The sequence below is a fragment of the Myxocyprinus asiaticus genome, chromosome 42 (assembly GCF_019703515.2).
Source record: "Myxocyprinus asiaticus isolate MX2 ecotype Aquarium Trade chromosome 42, UBuf_Myxa_2, whole genome shotgun sequence".
In the NCBI taxonomy this organism is placed as follows: domain Eukaryota; kingdom Metazoa; phylum Chordata; class Actinopteri; order Cypriniformes; family Catostomidae; genus Myxocyprinus; species Myxocyprinus asiaticus.
Genome location: NC_059385.1, coordinates 1,857,757 through 1,879,330, shown reverse-complemented (window position 1 = coordinate 1,879,330; position 21,574 = coordinate 1,857,757). Strand labels below are relative to the sequence as shown.

General features: G+C 37.6%; 1 protein-coding gene across 1 annotated transcript in view; it reads left to right on the top strand.

Moving 5' to 3' along the window:
- The window catches only part of LOC127433070 (band 4.1-like protein 4), a 62,269-nt gene that overhangs the window by 8,913 nt on the left and 31,782 nt on the right, over positions 1 to 21,574 (top strand). The window contains exons 2-5 of the mRNA XM_051684715.1: positions 11,834 to 11,938; positions 18,946 to 18,997; positions 21,196 to 21,274; positions 21,434 to 21,531. Coding sequence (XP_051540675.1) covers positions 11,834 to 11,938; positions 18,946 to 18,997; positions 21,196 to 21,274; positions 21,434 to 21,531 — 334 coding nt within the window. The remainder of the gene's footprint in view (positions 1 to 11,833; positions 11,939 to 18,945; positions 18,998 to 21,195; positions 21,275 to 21,433; positions 21,532 to 21,574) is intronic.

The following is a 21,574-nucleotide window of genomic DNA, read 5'->3' as shown; positions in this document are numbered from 1 at the left end:
TTCTAGTGTCCCCATAATTCAAATCACTTAAAAAACATACTAAACGATGTTTTATTGAAAATGTAAAAATGCAGAAAGTCTTTTATGAGGGTTAGGTTTAGGGGTAGGGTTAGGGGATAGAATCTATAGTTATACAGTATAAAAATGATTATGTCTAAGGAGAGTCCTCATAATGATAGCTGCACCAACATGTGTGTGTTGTTTGTGTGTTTTTGTGTGTGTGTGTGTGTGTGTGTTTGTGTGCGTGCATGTGTATGTGTGTGTGTGTGTGTTTTGTGTGTGTGAGTGTGTGTGTGTGTGTTTGTGTGCGTGCATGTGTTTGTGTGTGTGTGAGAGTGTGTGTGTGTGTGTGTGCGTGTGTGTGTGAGTGTGTGTGTGTGTGTGTGCATGTGTGTATGTGTGTGTGAATGTTTAAGTGTGTGTGCGTGCATGCGTGTGTGTGTGTGTGTGTGTGTATGTGTGTGTGAATGTGTGTGTGTGTGTGTTTGTGTGCATGCATGTGTATGTGTGTGTGTGTGTGTGTGTGTGTATGTGTGTGTATTAGTGTGTGTGTGTGAATGTGTGTGTGTGTGTGTGAATGTGTGTGAGTGTTTGTGTGTGCGTGCGTGCGTGCGTGCGTGTGTGTGTGTGTGTGTGTGTGAATGTGTGTGTGTGTGTGTGTGTGTGTGTGTTTATGGTCCTGTCAGCGGCTGGCACAGACAGCCTCCAAAACTAAACTCTGAAACTCCTTACAGCCCAGATATGCAGTAGTTTATTAACTCTACCAACCTCTAATTCAAGTGAATGTATACGTTAAACATACATTAAACTTTAGTACATACTCTGGTGCTGAATGATAAGCATATTTATATACAATGGTATTCACATGATCATAATTATTATTAGCATGTAAATGTTCAAAATGAAACCATTACCCAAGAAAGTATGGTAATTACTTTTTTGTTAGTGAATACAAGCATGCCAAAGAGAAATATTATATTTACTGACCCTAACTTTCTAGCTGTGAGCCTGTAATTCTACATCCCACTGAAATATCTCACCTCGTGTTTAATTAGCTGAAAACAGTCATTTAAAACCAATAGTATCAAGGTGTTTGTTTGAAACACATGCACCTTGACCGTGTTGGGGCTAACTAACTAATTGCTTTTAGATTAATACCACCACCAATCAATCACTGTCACATTTGTTTACATTTTAATTTCACTAAATGTTGGTGGACTACTTTGCTTTGTTTTAAAGGTGCAATTCAACTTTATAGCACTTTTCACAAAATGCACACGTCATGTGTATTATTTGAGCAGTGTTTGGGCGTGAGCTGAGGTCAAAGGATTTAACAGACATTCAAAGGAATGGGAATAAGCTCGCATCAGCGGCTTTCTCTACTCACAAAGAAGGATGTAATCTCTCCTTTCAAACACAAAATCAACACTGATCACTTTCTTTTGTACAGACACATTCCTGGAATGTGCACACATGGCGTGATTCAACTCAAAAATGTTGTTAGAATGAACGCCCGCCGTCTGTAATCAAAATGCCAATTATTCGGTTGATTGAGACGCTCATGAAATTTACATCAGTGATCCATTTGAGATTCGCTTTAATTATGCATCTTAAAAAAGAAAGCAAACTCAAGTAAGCAGCTATGTAGGTTGTTCTTTGTCTGGTTTATTTACACGTTTCATCACTTTGATGAGAGTAATTCCTGATCATCCGCTGGGCTGCAGCTAATTCCAGATTTAAATACTGTTTCTGGATCAGTCTGTTGATTAATTCCACGCTTCTGACATCAATAATGGCCCTGTAAGTTTCCTCGGATGTAAAACTGTTCAACAAAGGATTCCAGAAACACTTGTCTGTCACCAAGCTGAAATGTAGAGTCTGAAATGTCTCAAATACGAGCGACACTCTCCGATGCATTTTTAACAAGCCTCATGCTTATGAATTATTACTGACACTGGAGTCTAATTTTAAATCCGTCTGCCGTGCACAAGCTTTCCCAAAAATGACAGCTTTAGAAAGATTGTGCATCTGGTTTTTGGTTCCTGGAGTTTGAAATTCAAATTTTTCATATCGTAAGACGGATCATAACAGCATCACTGCTTTCTTAGATATACACTCGTATTAGAAACAAAGCATGGAAAAGTCTGTATCATTATAGCAAAACCAAGAAACGTCCTTCGATTCTGTATTCAGTCATATTTAGGAAGATTTGGGTTCTAATTCTCCAGATGTTGACTAGAATCATTAGAATACCTCTGTTAAGGCTTCCTAGATGAGAGAGGTTGCTCTTTCAAAGCTCACGAGACTTAATTGATTATCAACTACCTAAAACCTTAAAGCAATATTTCACCCAAAAATGAAAATTCTCTCATCATGTACTCACCCTCATGCCATCCCAGATGTGTATGACTTTCTTTCGTCTGCAGAACACAAATGGTGATATTTAGAAGAATATTTCAACTCTATAGCTCTGTACAATGCAAGTGAATGGGTGCCAAAATTTTGAAGCTCAAAAAAATCATGTAAATCAGCATAAAAGTAATCCATAAGACTTCAGTGGTTAAATCAATATCTTCACAAGCAATATGAAAGATGTGAGTGAGAAACAGATCACTTTCACATTCTTCTTCTTCGTGCATATCGCCCTCTACTGGGCAAGAAGAATTTCTAGCAAAAAAGGACTTAAATATTGATCTGTTTCTCAACCACACCTATCGTATCACTTCTAAAGATATGTATTAAAACACTGGAGTCATATGGATTATTTTTATGTTGCTTTTATGTGCTTTTTGGAGTGTCAAAAATGTTGCACCCATTCACTTGCATTGTATGGACCTACAGAGCTGAAATATTCTTCTAAAAATCTTAATATGAGTTCTGCAGATGAACTAAAGTCATGCACATCTGAGATGTCACGAATTTTCATTTTTGGGTGAACTATCCCTTTAAACCTAAACCTAACCTAATAGTGTCAGAAAATGCAAACGTGAGATGAAAAACACAACCACGTCATTTTGTGGTGCTTCTATGACACTTTCGGCTATTGCGGCTACTGAACTACCGCGCAGTTTGATCACACTCGAACAAGCTTGCAAATGTAGATGGTTATGTGATGCAAACGTTAAAATGAGTCATGCGCTGTAGTAAAAGTGTTTAGATGTCATAAAATAGTATTGTGTGAGGAACTGGATGAAAAGTAAGTGTGAGTAACTGATAATCTTCTGCGAATCATTCAACAGGCCACGTAAAAGTAATTACACAAAAATGTAGGTATAGTAACGTGATTCTATGACACCAGTGGTTTACTCACTATCCACTCAAAAATATTTGAACCCATTGACATCCATTGACAAAGCTGTTAGTAGATTTTTGGAACACTTCAATTGATTGGCAGTTATCAGATATCAGCCAATTAATCGCCTGGTCTGTCATTACTTTTATAGGAGGGTTTTACAGCATTTCACAGGGCGTCTTGCATTTTTAACCCACTAATTTACAAGGTATTATCACATTTACTACTCCAAGAATGTAAACCGCTTGTAAAATTGCTGGTTAACAATGCAGTGTTTTTATCGTGACTCAAGACTGTGCTTGTCAGCTGTATTCACTGCGCTGCTGGTGTTTTGTTGAATTCACAGGCACCGTAAACTAGTGCTGCTCCATGCGTCGCATCTTTGTCTTTATTTTTGAGTAACTATGGAAACTGGGAGGGTCTTTTTCAACGCCATATGGGGGGTTTCAGACATCTGGAACGTTTCCAGCAGTAACCAGACAAAATGCGGGTTTTCAGTTTGGTTTAATCTGCAGAACACACTCACATCCTAGAAGAACTGAACAGAAAACCTGCACATTACAATGACAGTGTCTCCTACACTTGTATCCATTGTGTTAGATTTCTCAAAAGCTACACTCTTAATATCTGTTCGGGTGAATTTCACAAAACCTGTCAAGAACACGTCCAGAACATACTGTATTACACCCCAGTTGAAAAGAAAAAATAAGAAATTATATTTTGCTTAAGGAAAATGTAAAAAAAAATTTAGACCATTATATATATATATATATATATATATATATATATATATATATATATATATATATATATATATATATATATATATTTTTTTTTTTTTTTTTCTTTTTTTTTTCTTAAGCAAAATATAATTTCTTATTTTTTTCTTTTCAACTGGGGTGTAATACAGTATATATATATATATATATATATATATATATATATATATATATATATATATATATATATATATTATTTTTTATTTTTTTTATTGTGACATTATTATTACAATCAAGCACATTTTCCCCCAAATTCTCATTACCCTAATGCATATGGACATTTTACCTCCAAGTTTTTTTGTCATTTCCATTGGTTGAACCAATGTTGCTGTGTCGGGCTGGTCGGGATGCTCAAACAAGCAGAGCAATGTTTTGAAAGCACCACAGTGTCACAGTGAAATATAACCTGAACATGTTATTGGCAGATTTTGTGAGATTCACTCATTTAGGCGCTTTAAGGTCCCTGGAGAGTGGGGGAACATCTGCTGACGAGGATATCTCCACCACACACACACACACACGCACAGGGTCTGTGCGACCAGCGGTCATCACCACACCCATACAGCCGGTAACAGCAGATGGTCAGGTCTTGTCTGTAATGACCTCGTTGCCATGGGGACAACAGGCCACGTCAAAGAGAGTTAATTGTTTCAAAGTATGTCTTAAATGAACAACCAAAACTTGTAACTTTCACCCACTGCCATTAGCTGACCTCTGAATGCAGGGATTGACTCACGAAACCTGTCAAGAACACATCCAAGTCATATTTCATAGCCTTTTTAGTCCCATTAAAGGGACAGTTCACCCAAAAATGTATATTCTCTCATCACTTACTCACCCTCATGCCATCCCAGATGTGTTTGACTTTCTTTCTTCTGCAAAAAAAAATTTAGATTTTTGAAAGAATATTTCAGCTCTGTAGGTCCACACAATGCAAGTGAATGGTGACCAGAACTTTTAAGCTTCAGAAATCACATAAAGGCAGCATAAAAGTTATCCATAAGACTTCAGTGGTTTAATCCATGACTTTAGAAGTGACATGATAAGTGTGGGTGAGAAACAGATCAATATTTAATTCCTTTATTTCTGTCAATCTCCAATTTCACTTTCACTTCCACATTCTTCTTTTTTGGCAATTTGCATTCTTTGTGCATATCGCCACCTACTGGATAGGGAGGAGAATATATAGTAAAAAAGGACTTGAATATTGATCTGTTTCTCACCCACAACTTTTTGAGCTTCAAAGTTCTGGTCACCATTCACTTGCATTGTGAGGACCAGCAGAGCTGAGCTATTCTTCTAAAAATCTTAATTTGTGTTCAGCAGAAGAAAGAAAGTCAAACACATCTGGGATGTCATGAGGGTGAGTAAATGATGAGAGAATGTTTATTTTTAGGCGAACTATCCCTTTAAGTTTTTATATATATATATATATATATATAGAGAGAGAGAGAGAGAGAGAGAGAGAGAGAGCGAGAGAGCACATTTTCCCACAAAATTGTCATTACCGTAATGTGAAAGAAATAAAATACATTTTTTTATATTGTAAAATATTAACATGATTGTAATATTAATTGTACTGTCTTTAATTTCGGCTGATTTATATTTAAAAAATAAGGGTCCCACTTTATATTAGGTGTCTTAAACTACTATGTACTAACATTAAAATACATACAATGCAATGCATTTATTGTGTAACTAAATTATGTTCTGTTCATGTTGTTCACAAGATTCAAATTTGCTCCTCCTAAGGTTGAGGTATGGGTAGGTTTAGGGTTTAGGGTAAGGGTTGGGGTAGGGTTAGGTTAAGGGTTAGTGGTAATGTTACCAGTGAAACTACAGTTAATTAATTAAATGCATGTACATTAAATGTAAGTACAATGCAACAACACTTATGAACATAATAAGTGCATTGAAGCAAATGCTTAAGTACATAGTACTTAAAGACACCTAATATAAAGTGGGTGCAAAATAAGTTAACACAGAGCAGAGAATCACTATCTCTGAAGTGAAACGTCCAGACGCATTACAATAATGAAAATGTAAACACATCAACTGGATAGCATTATGTTTTGCTTTTGTGTCTTTTGTGTTTTTATCTATTAGTCCGGTTTTGAGTGACTATAGTTTATTGATTGATTGATGCAACACTGACATATGTTTGAAATGAGTTTAATTGCATTAGCAGCAAATTAAATGGCTTGATATTTTTCAGAATAAACATTAAAGATACATATTCTGCTGAAAAGCGTTTGACCACTTGTTTGTTTTTCGTCTTTTTTATCATGTGCATTTGTAATTGGTCTTGAGTCGGATTGTGTTAATTAGTTAATCCTCTTTGTGCCCTTTTGCACATAAAACCACAATCAGCCTTTCATTTGATTAGCTCGTTTGTTCAGAACGACGGCTGGGATAAACGTAGCCTGCAATTCATTTGGTTTATCCTGAGAACAAACCTTTGCATCTTACAGAACAACAATAAAGCATACTGCAGTTTCTAAATGCTTACTGTTGCATACTACGGTGTATACTGTTTCACATACAGTACACACAATTAAAAAGAAAATAGTGTAGTCAGCATACAGTGTGTACTGCACAGTTTGCACTAAGCAGTATGCTAGTATTGGATTTGACTGATCATGCACATCAAATTAACGTAAAATTTCAGATATTTGCTTGTCCTTTTTTTTTGTAGTTTTGCATCAAATGTTAAAGCTGTGCAATGCATTCTTTATTCCAGATACAAAGAATACATAGCACAGCTTTAACCTTTGACCTAAAACTACAAAAAAATACTGTTAAAGCTTTTGTCTCGAGTCACGCAATGCCGTCTGTTGTCAGATTATACAGTTGTGCAGCGATGTTATTGTATATAATGCATTTGTCTAATCTTCCCTTGGGTTTGTTTTTAACATTTGTCCAATGGAAATAAAAAGATATGGGTATTAATATAATGGGGCATCTTAAGTTTCAATCCCAGTACTACAGAAAAAGGTTTGCCCTGGCAAACATATCATTTTTATCCAGGTGGGAAAATGGCCAATGCCAAGCAACAGCTCTCAACAAGGAAATCCATTTCCTCTCCATCCATTTAACGCTTCCATGTTATTTTAACATTCCCACCGTGAACTGCCAGAAAACTCTTATCGGGAGGGCAGATATAAGAGGAATGTGGAGAGCAGGTTTTGGGAGGATTTTTTTCGGATGGTAAACTGGGTTGTGTTAGTGTCAGGTTCTGCCAGGAACCTTTGGAAGCGTTTTTGCGGTTTGTCATGTTCACGTCTCCTCCCGTAGGGCTTTTGGGATTTAAGTTACGACACTGACATCAGAGGTCACATACAGCGGGGGATTTTTCCCTGTTTTCTTTCTGATTGCAAAGCTTTGATTTTTCGCCACTGGGTACCAACAGTGAGGGAATTTGAGCGCTTTAACCCTTGAATGTATTCGTCGGGTCTTTACTGACCTGGGACGTTATACCAGCCCCTGTACCTCATTCATGTTTTGTTATGTTAAAGTTATGTGTACCCACTTCTTTAGGATTCATCAGCCTTTCTCCTATGAACCATCTTACAATAAAAAAAAATGTTTTGTTTATTGTTTAACTACCAAAAGTGTACAGGGTCATTAGTGACCCGATATATGCAGTAGTGTCGCAATACAGATTTCCACTTCTATATATCATATTTTTATGATTATTTAAGTTTATTTGTTTATTACAAGACAAATAAGTGCCATATTAATGGTGACAATGGTGGTGAATTATCAGTATCCCATATGTGTGTACACATACATATTATATACATTATGAACCAAAGTTTCTGACAAATATCTTTGTCACTATACTGTGAGCCACAGTTACGTTATTTATTTATTTTTTTTATTTATTTGTTAGTTTTCCTCTCCTTTTCTCCCCAATTTGAATGCCCAATTCCCAATGCATCCTCGTGGTGGTGTAGTGACTCGCCTCAATCCGGGTGGCAGAGGACGAATCTCAGTTGCCTGTGCGCGTTACCACGGAGACGTAGCGCGTGTGGAGGCTTCACGCTGTTCTCCGCGGCATCCACGCACAATTCACAACGCGCCCCACCGAGAGCGAGAACCACATTATAGTGACCACGAGGAGGTTACCCCATGTGACTCTACCCTCCCTAGCAACCGGGCCAATTTGGTTGCTTAGGAGACCTGGCTGGAGTCACTCAGCACACCCTGGATTCGAACTTGTGTCTCCAGGGGTGATAGTCAGCATCAATACTCACTGAGCTACCCAGGCCCCCGGCATGTTATTTTTTATGAGATCGGGCTGCAGGAGAAACATCTGAGAAGCTGGAGACTTCAGCAAAAGTCTCCCATTTGTTCTCCATTTAATCTCATTGCTGTCTAGGAGAAACTATTCAGATATTTAAGAGATTTGTGATTTTCTCTCCAGCGTATTGTGTTTCACACACTAATTTGAAGTTTGAATTGTTGTGTTTCTCCCTGCGGCGTGTAATTCAAGCAGTCATGACAAACGTCTCTATGGAACTGAGTTTTGACTCGCGGCAGGGAGATACTCATACAAGTTTCCTCGCTCACCTGTGTGTCAAATGATATGACGTGTGTTATATTTGTGAGCTGCAGTTGCACATGTAACAGCAGATTTATTACCGTTGTAAATCTTTTATTGGTGGTAAGCTACTTGTTGCAAGAATGTACAAGTACTGGGCCGGTCCTGGCACTCTGGTTTAGTTCTTTTCTGGAAGATAGGGCGTCAAACCCGTTGGAAATATAGGGGTTGAAAATTCACAAAACGTTCAGCAACTCTTTGATTTTAATGTGCTTTTTGTGGCTATTGAGTTCTCTAAAGAGCATGTTTTCCCCATCTTCATCATGGCTGTGGGGATTGAACCAGCAACCTTCTGATTACCAGTTATGTGCTTTAGCCCACAACGCCACCACCACCACCACCACCACAACCACGAATGGCTATATGCATATTAGAGTATTTTAATATCCCAAAAAAATCACGCACATCACCTTTAATAAAAGTAAAGTTTGTTGTTAATTCTCAGGGTGTGACACAAAATCCCGTCTGGGCATGTGTTTCCTTTGATGTCACCTCACGGCACTCTCTCTGTGGTGTTTTTGAGTGATAATAATCGCTCACGTCAGTTAAACGGCTCCTCCACACAATGTTTGATGTGCATACTATGACTGAAAGAAATTTGAATATACGAAACATTTATAGAGCAACAATGTAACAATAAAATGTCAAATGTAGCAAACTCATGTCAGATTACAGATCCCACCTTAATTTTAAAGGAATGATCTGTGTTCAGTACAAGTTAACCTGAAATTTACAGCATTTATGGCATAATGTTTATTTGCACAAAAATAATTTTGTCTTGTCCCTCGTTTATATATACTGTATTAAAAAAGTGCTTACAGTGAAGCACTTACAATAGAAGTGAATGGGGCCAATACTTAAATGTAAAAATACACATTGTTTTAAAAGTATAGCCACGTGACATAAACATTATGTATGTTTACACATGATTTTAGTGTGATAAAATCACTTTAACCATGTCTGTGTATAGTTATGTCCAATACCAGAATTTTAGGGTTTTGTTGTCATGGCAACAAAGTTGTAAAATTGTATGTAACTTCACACAAAAAAAGGTTAGTAAGCAATTTCATCACAGTAAAATCATATTATCATGTATAATCTTTATGTCTTGGGTCTATACTTTTGAAACTGTGAGTATTTTAACGTTTACAGATTGGCCACATTGACTTCCATTGTAAGTGTCTCACTATAACACACATTTTGGCTATTTTCAAAGAAAAGGAGGACAAGTCGAAATAATTTTTTGTGGAAATCAACAGTATGCCACAAATGCATATATATATATATATATATATATATATATATATATATATATATATATATATATATATACTAGAGCTGTCAGTAGATTAAAAATTTTAATCGTGATTAATCTCTTGATATTTCATAGTTAATCACAATTAATCAATATTTTAAAAGTGCTGAAATTTGACTCTATATATACTTATTTCCTGTCAAAATGCATTTATGTCCTTCTTTGGAAAGAACAGCACAATATAACAAAACAATATGTAACAAAAATGCTTTATTAATATTTTCTGAACTCCACAGTAAAAAGACAGAAACACTAAAATAGCACCAATTATAGTAACATTTTTTCTCCTCTTTTCTCCCAATTTGGAATGCCCAATTCCCACTACTTAGTAGGTCCTCGTGGTGGTGCGGTTACTCACCTCAATCCAGGTGGCGGAGGACAAGTCTCAGTTGCCTCCACTTCTGAGACCATCAATCTGTGCATCTTATCACGTGACTCGTTGTGTATGACACCGCGGAGACTTGCAGCATGTGGAGGCTCATGCTACTCTCCACGATCCACGCACAACTTACCACACGCCCCATTGAGAGCGAGAACCACTAATCGTGACCATGAGGAGGTTACCCCATGTGACTCTACCCTCCCTAGCAACCGGGCCAATTTGGTTGCTCAGGACACCTGGCTGGAGTCACTCAGCACACCCTGGATTCGAACTCACGACTCCTGGGGTGGTAGTCAGTGTCAATACTCGCTGAGATACCCAGGCCGCCTAAATTATAGTAACATTTAACATTTCCCAAAGTCTAAATGGGATGTTGACTGATTGATAGAACTACTATTCATTGCAATGCGCATTAAATCTCATTAACCCTCATCCTCCACAATATTTATCATCATCAGGCTGTCTTTTCACTTTGAATATGGAATGCACATGATTTGATTCAGGGAGCAAGCGCCGCATTGAACTCCACATGAATAGCGTGTCTTGTTCTGCTTTCAGCGCTGGCACTGCTGATGGAAATATAATTCATCCTAATTGTCTGGTAATCATTAGCTGACGCTTCAGAAGCTTGGCGGCAATGGGTACAAAGTTGAAATTATGTTACATTTGAGCGGAGCGTCAACAGACCCTTCATGTGGTAAAATGCCGACTTAACTTTTCTCACAAGTCCCATCAGCATTTGTTTTATAAGAGGTCCTTTCTCCAGCATGGACTCACTGTTGTGTGTTTGTGTGTAGTATGTATATGAGTGTAATGTCCCCGCTGGACACATCGCGAGGGTTCAGACCTCTAACCAGCGTTCAGAACTCACACAGAGCTGAATAAAATGTCAGAAACTAAATGTACGCATAATTAATTAAAATTAATAGCATGCATTATATATACAGTATATATTTTAGCATTAATACTCTCTTTTCACGTTAATAATCATATTTGAGAAAAGAATAGAAATAACAAAAACCAAAAAGAAGAAAAAATCATACACGAAATCAATATACAGTTTTAGACTTCTCCCATTTCCAAACAATTTACATTCAAAATGATATACATTCAAATTTTGTGGAGCAGTTCAGACAGTGAGTCATTATGTTCCCTTTATATGAACTCTGTTTTATTCGCATTAGTCACGCTGGGCTGTATTGGTATTAGTTGTGTGTTTTCATGCTGTAACCGGCGTATGCCCGGGCGGGTCATTCATCATATATGTGATTTGTGGTTATGAGAAACCTGTCTAACACTGTATTAAATCACCGAACAAAGCCGCAAACCTCCTCTCACTGTTGGCAAATACACAAGAGAGATAAACAGAGTCTGTGATTGACGGACATAGACTGAAATACCAAAAATAATACAGACCATCTCCTCTGAAATGTGACATTTTGTATTTCTACTTTCTCCACAGAAATCAACAAGAGGTTCTGTAGTTCTGGACTGTGTGTTCAGTCACGTGAATCTCGCAGAAACTGAATTTTTCGGGCTTCGCTATTGTGACCGCAGTCATCAAACGGTGAGTGCCTGAAATCGCAAACATTTTATGTAATATCATTTGTATTGCTGCTTTGTAGGAAACTGCATCGCTTTTAAAGGGTTACTACACCCCATAATTAACATTCTGTCATCATTTACTCACGCTAATGTTGTTCCAATCCTGTATGAATTTTCTTTTTTTCAGTGGGACCCAAAAAGTAGATGTTTTGCAGAATATTCATGCTATATACAACAATGGTTCATAGTGACTTTCAAGCTTCAAAACGGCAAGATAAAAGCATCATAAATGTAGTCTATACGACGTGTCCACTATATTCCAAGTCTTCTAAGACCATTTGATAGCTTTTCATGAGGAACAGACAGAATTTTAAACCATTATTCACTGAAATCTCATTCAAATCTCTCTCAAATCTCATTTGCCCGTGCATAAATTCAATATTGACGCTGACTATCACCCCTGGAGTCACGCGTTCGAATCCAGGGTGTGCTGAGTGACTCCAGCCAGGTCACCTTAGCAACCAAATTGGCCTGGTTGCTAGGGAGGGTAGAGTTACATGGGGTAACCTCCTCGCGGTCGCTATAATGTGGTTCTCGCTCTCGGTGGGGCACGTGGTGAGTTGTGCGTGGATGCCGCGGAGAATAGCGTTAAGCCTCCACACACGCTACATCTCCGCGGTAACGCGCTCAACAAGCCACGTGATAAGATGCACGGATTGACGTCTCAGACGCGGAGGCAACTGAGATTCGTCCTCCACCACCCGGATTGAGGCGAGTCACTACACCACCATGAGGATTTAGAGCACATTGGGCATGCCAAATTGGGGATAAAATAAAAAATAAATGAATAAAATAATAGACGTAGACCAATATATCGGATTTACCGATTAATTGGTGCCGATAGTTGCTTTTTGGAACTATCGGTTATCAGTAAAAAAAAATAATATATTTTATTTTTCTCATCAATAATTCTCATTTGGTGAAATGTATTAATAAAAATATTTTCATCTGGTGAATATATATATATATATATATATATATATATATATATATATATATATATATACATACAGTATATAGAGCATTGTAACAGAGCCAAATTTCTTTTATTTCAAAATAAGAGTTCCCGGTGTACTTCGGGCTTCTTTATAATTAAAAGTCTTGCGTTTTGGAACAAATCTGAATTTTTCTGGTTATTACTGGGATTTTGGATGCACAATAAACTGCTTTTGGGATTTTATTCATTGTGGAGCCTCAATGTCTGTGCCCTTCATATTTTTAATTTAATTTTATTTTATTTTATTTTTTTATCATTCTATAAATCGATTAAAAAACAAATTGGACAATTAATCGGTTATCTGCCTTTTGCACCACCTTAATTATCGGTATCAGCAAAATCCTCTATCGGTCGACCTCTAATTAATAATAACTGTAACATACTCATAATACAATCATCTTAAAAAAGGGGAAAAAATAAGTAAGGAAAGTCATAAATAAGTAAATAAATAACTAGATAAAAAAATAATTACAATTTGCTACATGTTTTTGTAATTTTGCACATTATAGTGAACCAAAATATGTTATTTTTATCTACTGAAATTATTGTGCCATTTTAGCCAGAGTAAAACTGACTATAATTAATGAATATGACATGATGAAATATTGACTAAATTTAAAGAACATTTTCCTCAAAAGACAAAAATTAAGACTAAAATAAACAACTGTGAAAATCAACACTGCCCTGGTCACTGTATGTGTTCATTGAATGGAAAAGAGCAGCATGAACATTGTACTAAACATCTCCCTTTGAAAGAAAGTCATACAGGTTTGGAATGACATGAGGGTGAACTGCTCCTTTAAGAAAGTTTATTAAACCAAATTCTGGTTTGTCACGCCTTTATGTGGTCACAACGAGGTTCCCAAAATCAGCTTGACCTTTGACATCCTTACAGAAAGGATACATGTGAGGTAAAGGGTGATCAGGTTCAACTTGGGGCCAGATTTTGGGTTAGTCAAGTCAGTAATTAGCTCATAAGATCAGCCGATGAAATAAGGCGTTTCCCACAATGCCCTCTGGGCCTGTCCGATCAGTTTGGATTTATTACAGAACCAGTGATGGGCGAGAGGCACGCCGTGAATTACATTTACACAAATCTATCAAGTGTAGAACACTGATTACAGGAAAAAGAGACATGAGGTGAAAATCCCCTCAAAAATGGTACAAATTGCACAGTAGTGTCACGGTTTCGGTTTTTTGGGTGTGGTTTACATGCATTCTTGACTCACTGTTTCTTATAATTATAAGGCACAAAGACAGACGAGAATTCCTGCCTAACACATGTTTGATTTTGTGCAGGCATTTTCAGCATGCCATAAGACATGTCAAATAACACATCTGTCAGTATCTGCGGGTCGAAAAACTGTACACCTACTCTTATTTTATGATCATGTTCCCTTTTATCTGCCATGAATATTAGAAAATAATCCTTCTCTTGTTTTTTATAAATGAAGACACTGTGTGGTTCGGTTGTCACCGCCTCATTTCCATAATGTTGAGTTGAGAGAAAGACACCAGCTGCTGTAATGTGATTAATGGATGAGTCTTACAGATTCAATTAATGAATTCCAATTCAATTACGCACAGCATTAATCCTCTTTCAGTCTGCACACGCACCTTCACTCATTTCCTATTGTTTGCACATACACACGTATGCACGCATGCATGTTTGTATAGAATTTACATTGAAATACTTATTTTGCATATGTCATATGGATGCTATATTCTTAATGTAGCCTACACATTCAAAACAAGATGAGAACCATGTTTCAGAATTAATATATTGCTGTTTTATAATCAACACAGTGCCAAAACAGCTATCCAAATGTTTAATAAATTATACAAAACACGAGGAACATATCTGAGATTGGTTGCAATGCTTAGCCCCTGCAATAAACACTGTAAATATAACATTTTGATGCAACTGAAGTAGACCTCAAGTTGATCAAATCACATTTTATGCCATCAAATAAGATGTTCATTAGCTTTATAGAGACAAAAAATGAAATTCTGTAATTGTTTACTCACCTACTGAACTTTACTCTTGTCATTCCAAACTTGAGGACGACCGATAGTGGATTTTGCCGATACCGATAACTAAAGTGGTGGGAAAAGCCGATAACCGATTCATCAGCCGATAGTTTTTAAAATCTGTTTATAGAATTTAAAGAAAATGTCTTAGTCTTTAATTATTATGATGGGCACAGACATAGACGCAACTTTTGGCACAGATTAATCGGTAAAACCGATATATCGGTCTACCTCTATTTGAATGTTAGGGACTGACAGCAGTTTCAATGAAAGTGAATGGTGACTGAGACTAGGGCTGGGCGATATGACTCGAAAAATGTAATTTAGATATTTTTCAGCCTGTTGACAGTATTCGATATATATTTCGATAATTGCATATTTTCTCATAAATAACTTAAAATTGATTTTAAATAAGAGGAACCATCATTTCATCCACACAGCAATTGTAGCCAAGTAGATTCAAAATGTTTAATGAAATAAAATACTATAGTTAAAGATAATGAAGACATTTTTTTCAGTTTTTGACTTATGAACACAAAGAATGGCATTTAATTTATGATAAATATTATCTAAATGCACCAATACAACAAAGCCATATTTAAAAAAGTAGTACAGTGCATTCAAAAAGTATTCAGACCCCTTCATTTTTTCACATTTTGTTATGTTGCAGCCTTTTGCTAAAAGGCTTTATTTTATTTTTATTTATTTTTTCACATCAATCTACACTCCTTACCCCGTAATGACAAAGCAAAAACCAGATTTATGATAACTTTGCAAATGCATTAAAAAGAAAAAACTGAAATATCACATTGACATAAGTATTCAGACTCAACGCAGTACTTAGTTGAAGCACCTTTGCCAGTGATTACAGTCTTTTTGGGTATGATGCGACAAGCTTTGCACACCTGGATTTGGGGATTTTCTGCCATTCTTCTCTGCAGATCCTCTCAAGCTCTGTCAGGTTGGATGGGGACCGTCAGTGGGCAGTCATTTTCAGGTCTCTCCAGAGATGTTTGATTGGGTTCAAGTCCGGGCTCTGGCTTGGTCACTCAAGGACATTCACAGAGTTGTCCCTAAGCCACTCTTGTGTTGTCTTGTCTGTGTGCTTAGGGTCATTGTCCTGTTGGAAGGTGAACCTTTCAGCTGCGTTCAGCTTTCCTTCAACCCTGACCAGTCCCCCATTCCCTGTGGCTGAAAAACACCCCCACAGCATGATGCTACCACCACCATGCTTCACCGTTGGGATTGTATTGTGCAGGGGATGTGCAGTGCCTAGTTTCCTCCAGACATGACACTTGGAATTGAGGCCAGACAGTTCAATCTTCATTTCATCAGACCAGAGAATATTGTTTCGCACAGTCCTTTAGGTGTTTTTCATGTGTCTTGTACTGAGGAGAGGCATCCATCTGGCCACTCTGCCAAAAAGCCCAGTTCGGTGGAGTGTTGCAGTGATGGTTGTCTTTCTGCAAGTTTCTCTCATCGCCACACATGATCTCTGGAGCTCAACCAGAGTGGCCATCGGGTTCTTGTTCACCTCTCTTACCAATGTTCTTCTCCCCCGATTGCTCAGTTTGGAAGCTCTAGGAAGAGTATTGGTTGTTCCAAACTTCTTCCATTTAAAAATTATGGAGGCCACTGTGCTCTCGGGAACCTTCAATGCATCCAACATTTTTTGTAGCCTTCCCCAGATCTGTGCCTCGACACAATCCTGTCTCTGAGCTCTGCAGGCAGTTCTTTTGACCTCATGGCTTGGTTTTTCCTCTGATATTTTATGCCTTCATTAAGTTGATGATATGACGGTGGTAGGTCTGATCACTGACAATGATGGAACAGCCTACAGAGAGGAGGTGCACACTCTGACATGCTGGTGTCAGGTGCACAACCTCTCCCTCAACATCAGTAAGACCAAGGAGCTTGTGATGGACTTCAGGAGAAAAGACAGAGAACACAGTCCCATCACCATCAATGAAGCACCGGTGGAGAGAGTCAGCAGCTTCAAGTTCCTGGGTGTCCACATCACTGAGGAACTCACATGGTCCATCCACACTGAAGCCGTTGTGAAGAAGGCTCATCAGCGCCTCTTCTTCCTGAGACGGCTGAGGAAGTTTGGAATGAACCACCACATCCTCACACAGTTTTACACCAGCACTGTAGAGAGCATCCTGACTGGCTGCATCACTGCCTGGTACGGCAACAGCACCGCCCTCAACTGCAAAGCCCTGCAAAGGGTGGTGCAAACTGCCAGACATATCATCGGAGGTGAGCTTCCCTCCCTCCAGGAAATATATACCAGGCGGTGTGTGAAAAAAGCACAGAGGATCATCAGAGACTCCAGTCACCCGAGTCATGGGCTGTTCTCACTGCTACCATCAGGCAGGCAGTATCGCAGCATCAGGACCCGCACCAGCCGACTTCATGACAGCTTCTTCCCCCAAGCAATCAGACTTTTGAACTCTTGATCGCTCACGATACATATATCAGCACCGCACTTTATTAGCCTCAGACTGGACTCACATTTTATACTTCTCTTAATAACACACTGGCAACTGACTATCAACCGACAGCTGAATGTCAACACAACACTTCATATTTATTTCCACTGATTTCATGGGATGGGTGGGGGGGGGGGGGGGGGGTACAGTGTATTTTTATTGCATCTTCTTATTTTGTGTATACTGTATATTGTATATTATTAGGTGTAAATTGCATATTGTGTTGTGTAACAAGGTGTGTAAACTGTGTTATGTGTAAATCAGATGTTTATTGTAATTGACATACTGCTATGTTGCTTGTAACTGCACCCAAGACTTTCACCCACTGTTGCATCTGTGCATATGGTTGAGTGACAATAAAGGGATTTGATTTTGATTTGCTCTGATATGCATTTTCAGCTGTGAGACCTTACATAGACAGGTGTGTGTCTTTTCAAATCATGTCCAATCAATTGAATTTTCCATAGGTGGACTCCATTCAAAGTGTAGAAACATCTCAGAGAAATGGGATGCACCTGAGCTCAATTTCAAGTGTCATAGAAAAGGGTCAGAATACTTATGTCAATGTGATATTTCAGTTTTTTCTTTTTTATAAATTTTAAAAGTTATCAAAAATCTTTTTTTTTTTTTTTTTTGCTTTGCCATTATAGGGGTATGGAGTGTATGTGAAAAAAAATAATTTAAAGCATTTTTGCATAAGGCTGCAACATAGTTTTTTATTTATTTTATTTTTTATTTTATTTTTATTGAAGATTACTCAATTCAATTTGAATTTGAAATGCATAATTCTTCAAATTATTTCTTTGAGTGCACAGACCATGCATTCGTTCAATTAAACCACAGCCTTTTGCAGTTTAATAATCAAACATGACCTTATCGTGATGTTGGTGTTATTTAGTTTTAATCGTTCAGCCCTGAAGGATCATGAAATTAGCCTAATATTTAGATGGGTGGCTCAGCTGTACACTACATGCTCTGACATGCTCCAACTTCATGTTTTATTGATGGAGGCCAAAATGACTCTGACACAAATTTTTAACAGCCTGTTTCAGAGAGCAGTTTAATAGGCCTCATTTTTATTCAGAGTTTGCATGACTGAACATCTCATGAGTTTAAAGTTTTTGCTTCACTTGCTCAAGTCAGGAAATAAAGTGAAATCTAGTAAGAAAATACACAAGTCAAAGACAAATGCTGTAGGTACACAAGATATCTTTTTTATAAACATCCTTAAAACAAATGACAATAAAGTTTACGCCATTGGCAAATATTTAAGCATAAAGCTCACTTCATTTTGGTAGTCTCAATATCTTACACAGATTTACTTCTCAAGGAAATGTATCTTGTTTTAAGGATGTTTAGATATGCATGGTGTCTGTGTTTCGTATGATGAAATCTGTGATCTACGTAGACTGTAACTGATCAAATCTTTTTTCTATTTGATATTTACAGTATTGGCTAGATCCCTCAAAAACGCTCGCTGAACATAAAGATTTGATAACAAGTAAGTAATGTATGCACTGTTTTTCTATTAAAAAGTCTGAAAAGATATTGGGTTATATGGCGTGCTGTCTCGTGAAATCTTTCGAGACTTTCTTAAATTCTTTGTGCACAACGAAATGAAACATATTGACCTAATGATTACCCACCCATTATATGTGCTGATTAAAAATGGATTAGCTCAGCATGAGTTGGTAGAGTAATTATTCTTTAAAGGCCTCCTGATAAAACTCATATTGCTTTTCAAATTATAATTTGAACGTAATTATGCGGTTAAACCCGGTCAGATTTGTATTAATGAATGAGATTATGTTTGTGTGTGTTTAGACTCATTGTAAATTTTATTATTTGCATATATACTGGTCTGCTCTCAATGTAGGTCAACATTTACAGCAGCATTTGTTTAATTCAGTAATTCACTCCTCTGAGAAATTAATATTTTAAAATTCAGTGTTGCTTCCTTTTAGTTTAGAATTTATCTTAGAAATAACCTCCATATTCTTAGAGTTCTGCCTTTATTTTAAGTCTATTCTAACACACCTGCCTCTAACGTAAATGTGAACCCAAAATTACCATTGATTACAGTTATTGGGGGTCTGGGTATCTCAGTGAGTACTGATGCTGACTATCACACCTGGAGTCGCGAGGTTGAATCCAGGGTGTGCTGAGTGACTCCAGCCAGGTCTCCTAAGCAACCAAATTGGCCCGGTTGCTAAGGAGGGCAGAGTCACATGGGGTAACCTCCTCGTGGTCACTATAATGTGGTTCTCGCTCTCGGTGGGGCGCGTGGTGAGTTGTGCGTGGATGCCGCGGAGAATAGCGTGAAGCCTCCACACGCACTACGTCTCCGTGGTAACGCGCTCATCAAGCCACTTGATAAGATGCGTGGATTGATGGTCTCAGATGTGGAGGCAACTGAGATTCATCCTCCGCCACCCGGATTGAGGCGAGTCACTACGCCACCACGAGGGCTTAGAGCACATTGGGAAATGGGCATTCCAAATTGGGAAGAAAATTGATTACAATTATTATACGTCTATACCATTATGAAATATTTTAGCCGATTTTTTTAGATTTACACATTTCAATTTTTATAACAAAATTTCATCAAATTGAATTAAGGAATCTTTAACAAAATGTAATTAATAAAACAAATTTAACTCCAGTTATTTAATCAAACATATTTAAGTTTTATTAAGTTTATTATGTCAGAGATTACTCAATTCAATTCAATGGAATTTTGTTATGAAATTGAAATGTGTAAATAGGCTAAAATAATTTTTTGCCGTGATACTTTTTGGGCAATTCTACATTCTGCTTGGGCGTTCAGTAATTAAATATTTTTGTATAATTAGAGTTAAATTGTATAATTGACTGTAGTCTCAGACAAGTGATTTCCTATGCTAGTTTTGTGTCTCTTTCTTCTCTCGTAATGTAATCATTTCAACTCAAATCAATATTTCATGTGCATTTATTTATTTATTTATTTATTTCTCCCCAATTTTGGAATGCCCAATTCCCACTACTTAGTAGGTCCTCGTGGTGGCGCGGTTACTCACCTCAATCCAGGTGGCAGAGGACAAGTCTCAGTTGCCTCCGCTTCTGAGACCGTCAATCCGCGCATCTTATCACGTGACTTGTTGTGCATGACACCACGGAGACTCACAGCATGTGGAGGCTCATACTACTCTCCACGATCCACACACAATTTACCACACGCCCCATTGAGAGCGAGAACAACTAATCGCGACCACAAGGAGGTTACCCCATGTGACTCTACCCTCCCTAGCAACCGAGCCAATTTGGTTGCTTAGGAGACCTGGCTGGAGTCACTCAGCACCCTCTGGATTCGAACTCACGACACCAGGGGTGGTAGTCAGTGTCAATACTCGCTGAGCTACCAGGCCCCCGTCATGTGCATTTATTTATTTATTTATTTATTTATTTGTTAAGGAACCATGAAACAAGATGGATAATGTACAGTGAGCTGGTCATTATAATGAAAATTAACCACTTCTGATCACCCTCTCGGGGTTATTTTATGTATTGATTGGTTTATTTTAGTTTCTTTTATTTTTTGCAGTAATGACCAGTTGGCTGTACTGTACATTATCCCTTACACTATAAAATAAAGTGTTACCAGTAAATCTCCAAATCACTCTATCTGAGTTTAATGTTTGTTTGTTTTTTTATTAATTACAGCTGGACCTCCGTATACACTCTATTTTGGGGTGAAATTTTACACCGAAGATCCTTGTAAACTGAAAGAGGAAATTACAAGGTGTGCATTCTGTTTTAAAATGAAATTAAATATAGATTTCACCATATAGAGGAGCAATCAATCAATTATTTTAATCATTTCAAAATCATTAGTCATTGCATGTGATCTAGTCTAAGAGTGCAGTATATCTTTAATAATATTTGTCTGTTTGTCTGTCAGGTATCAGTTCTTTCTGCAGGTGAAGCAGGATGTTCTTCAGGGTCGACTTCCATGTCCATTTAATATAAGTGCACAGCTGGCAGCTCTTGCCATTCAATGTACGTACAAGTGTTTATTTCTCGTACAGTGTTTGCTCAGCAG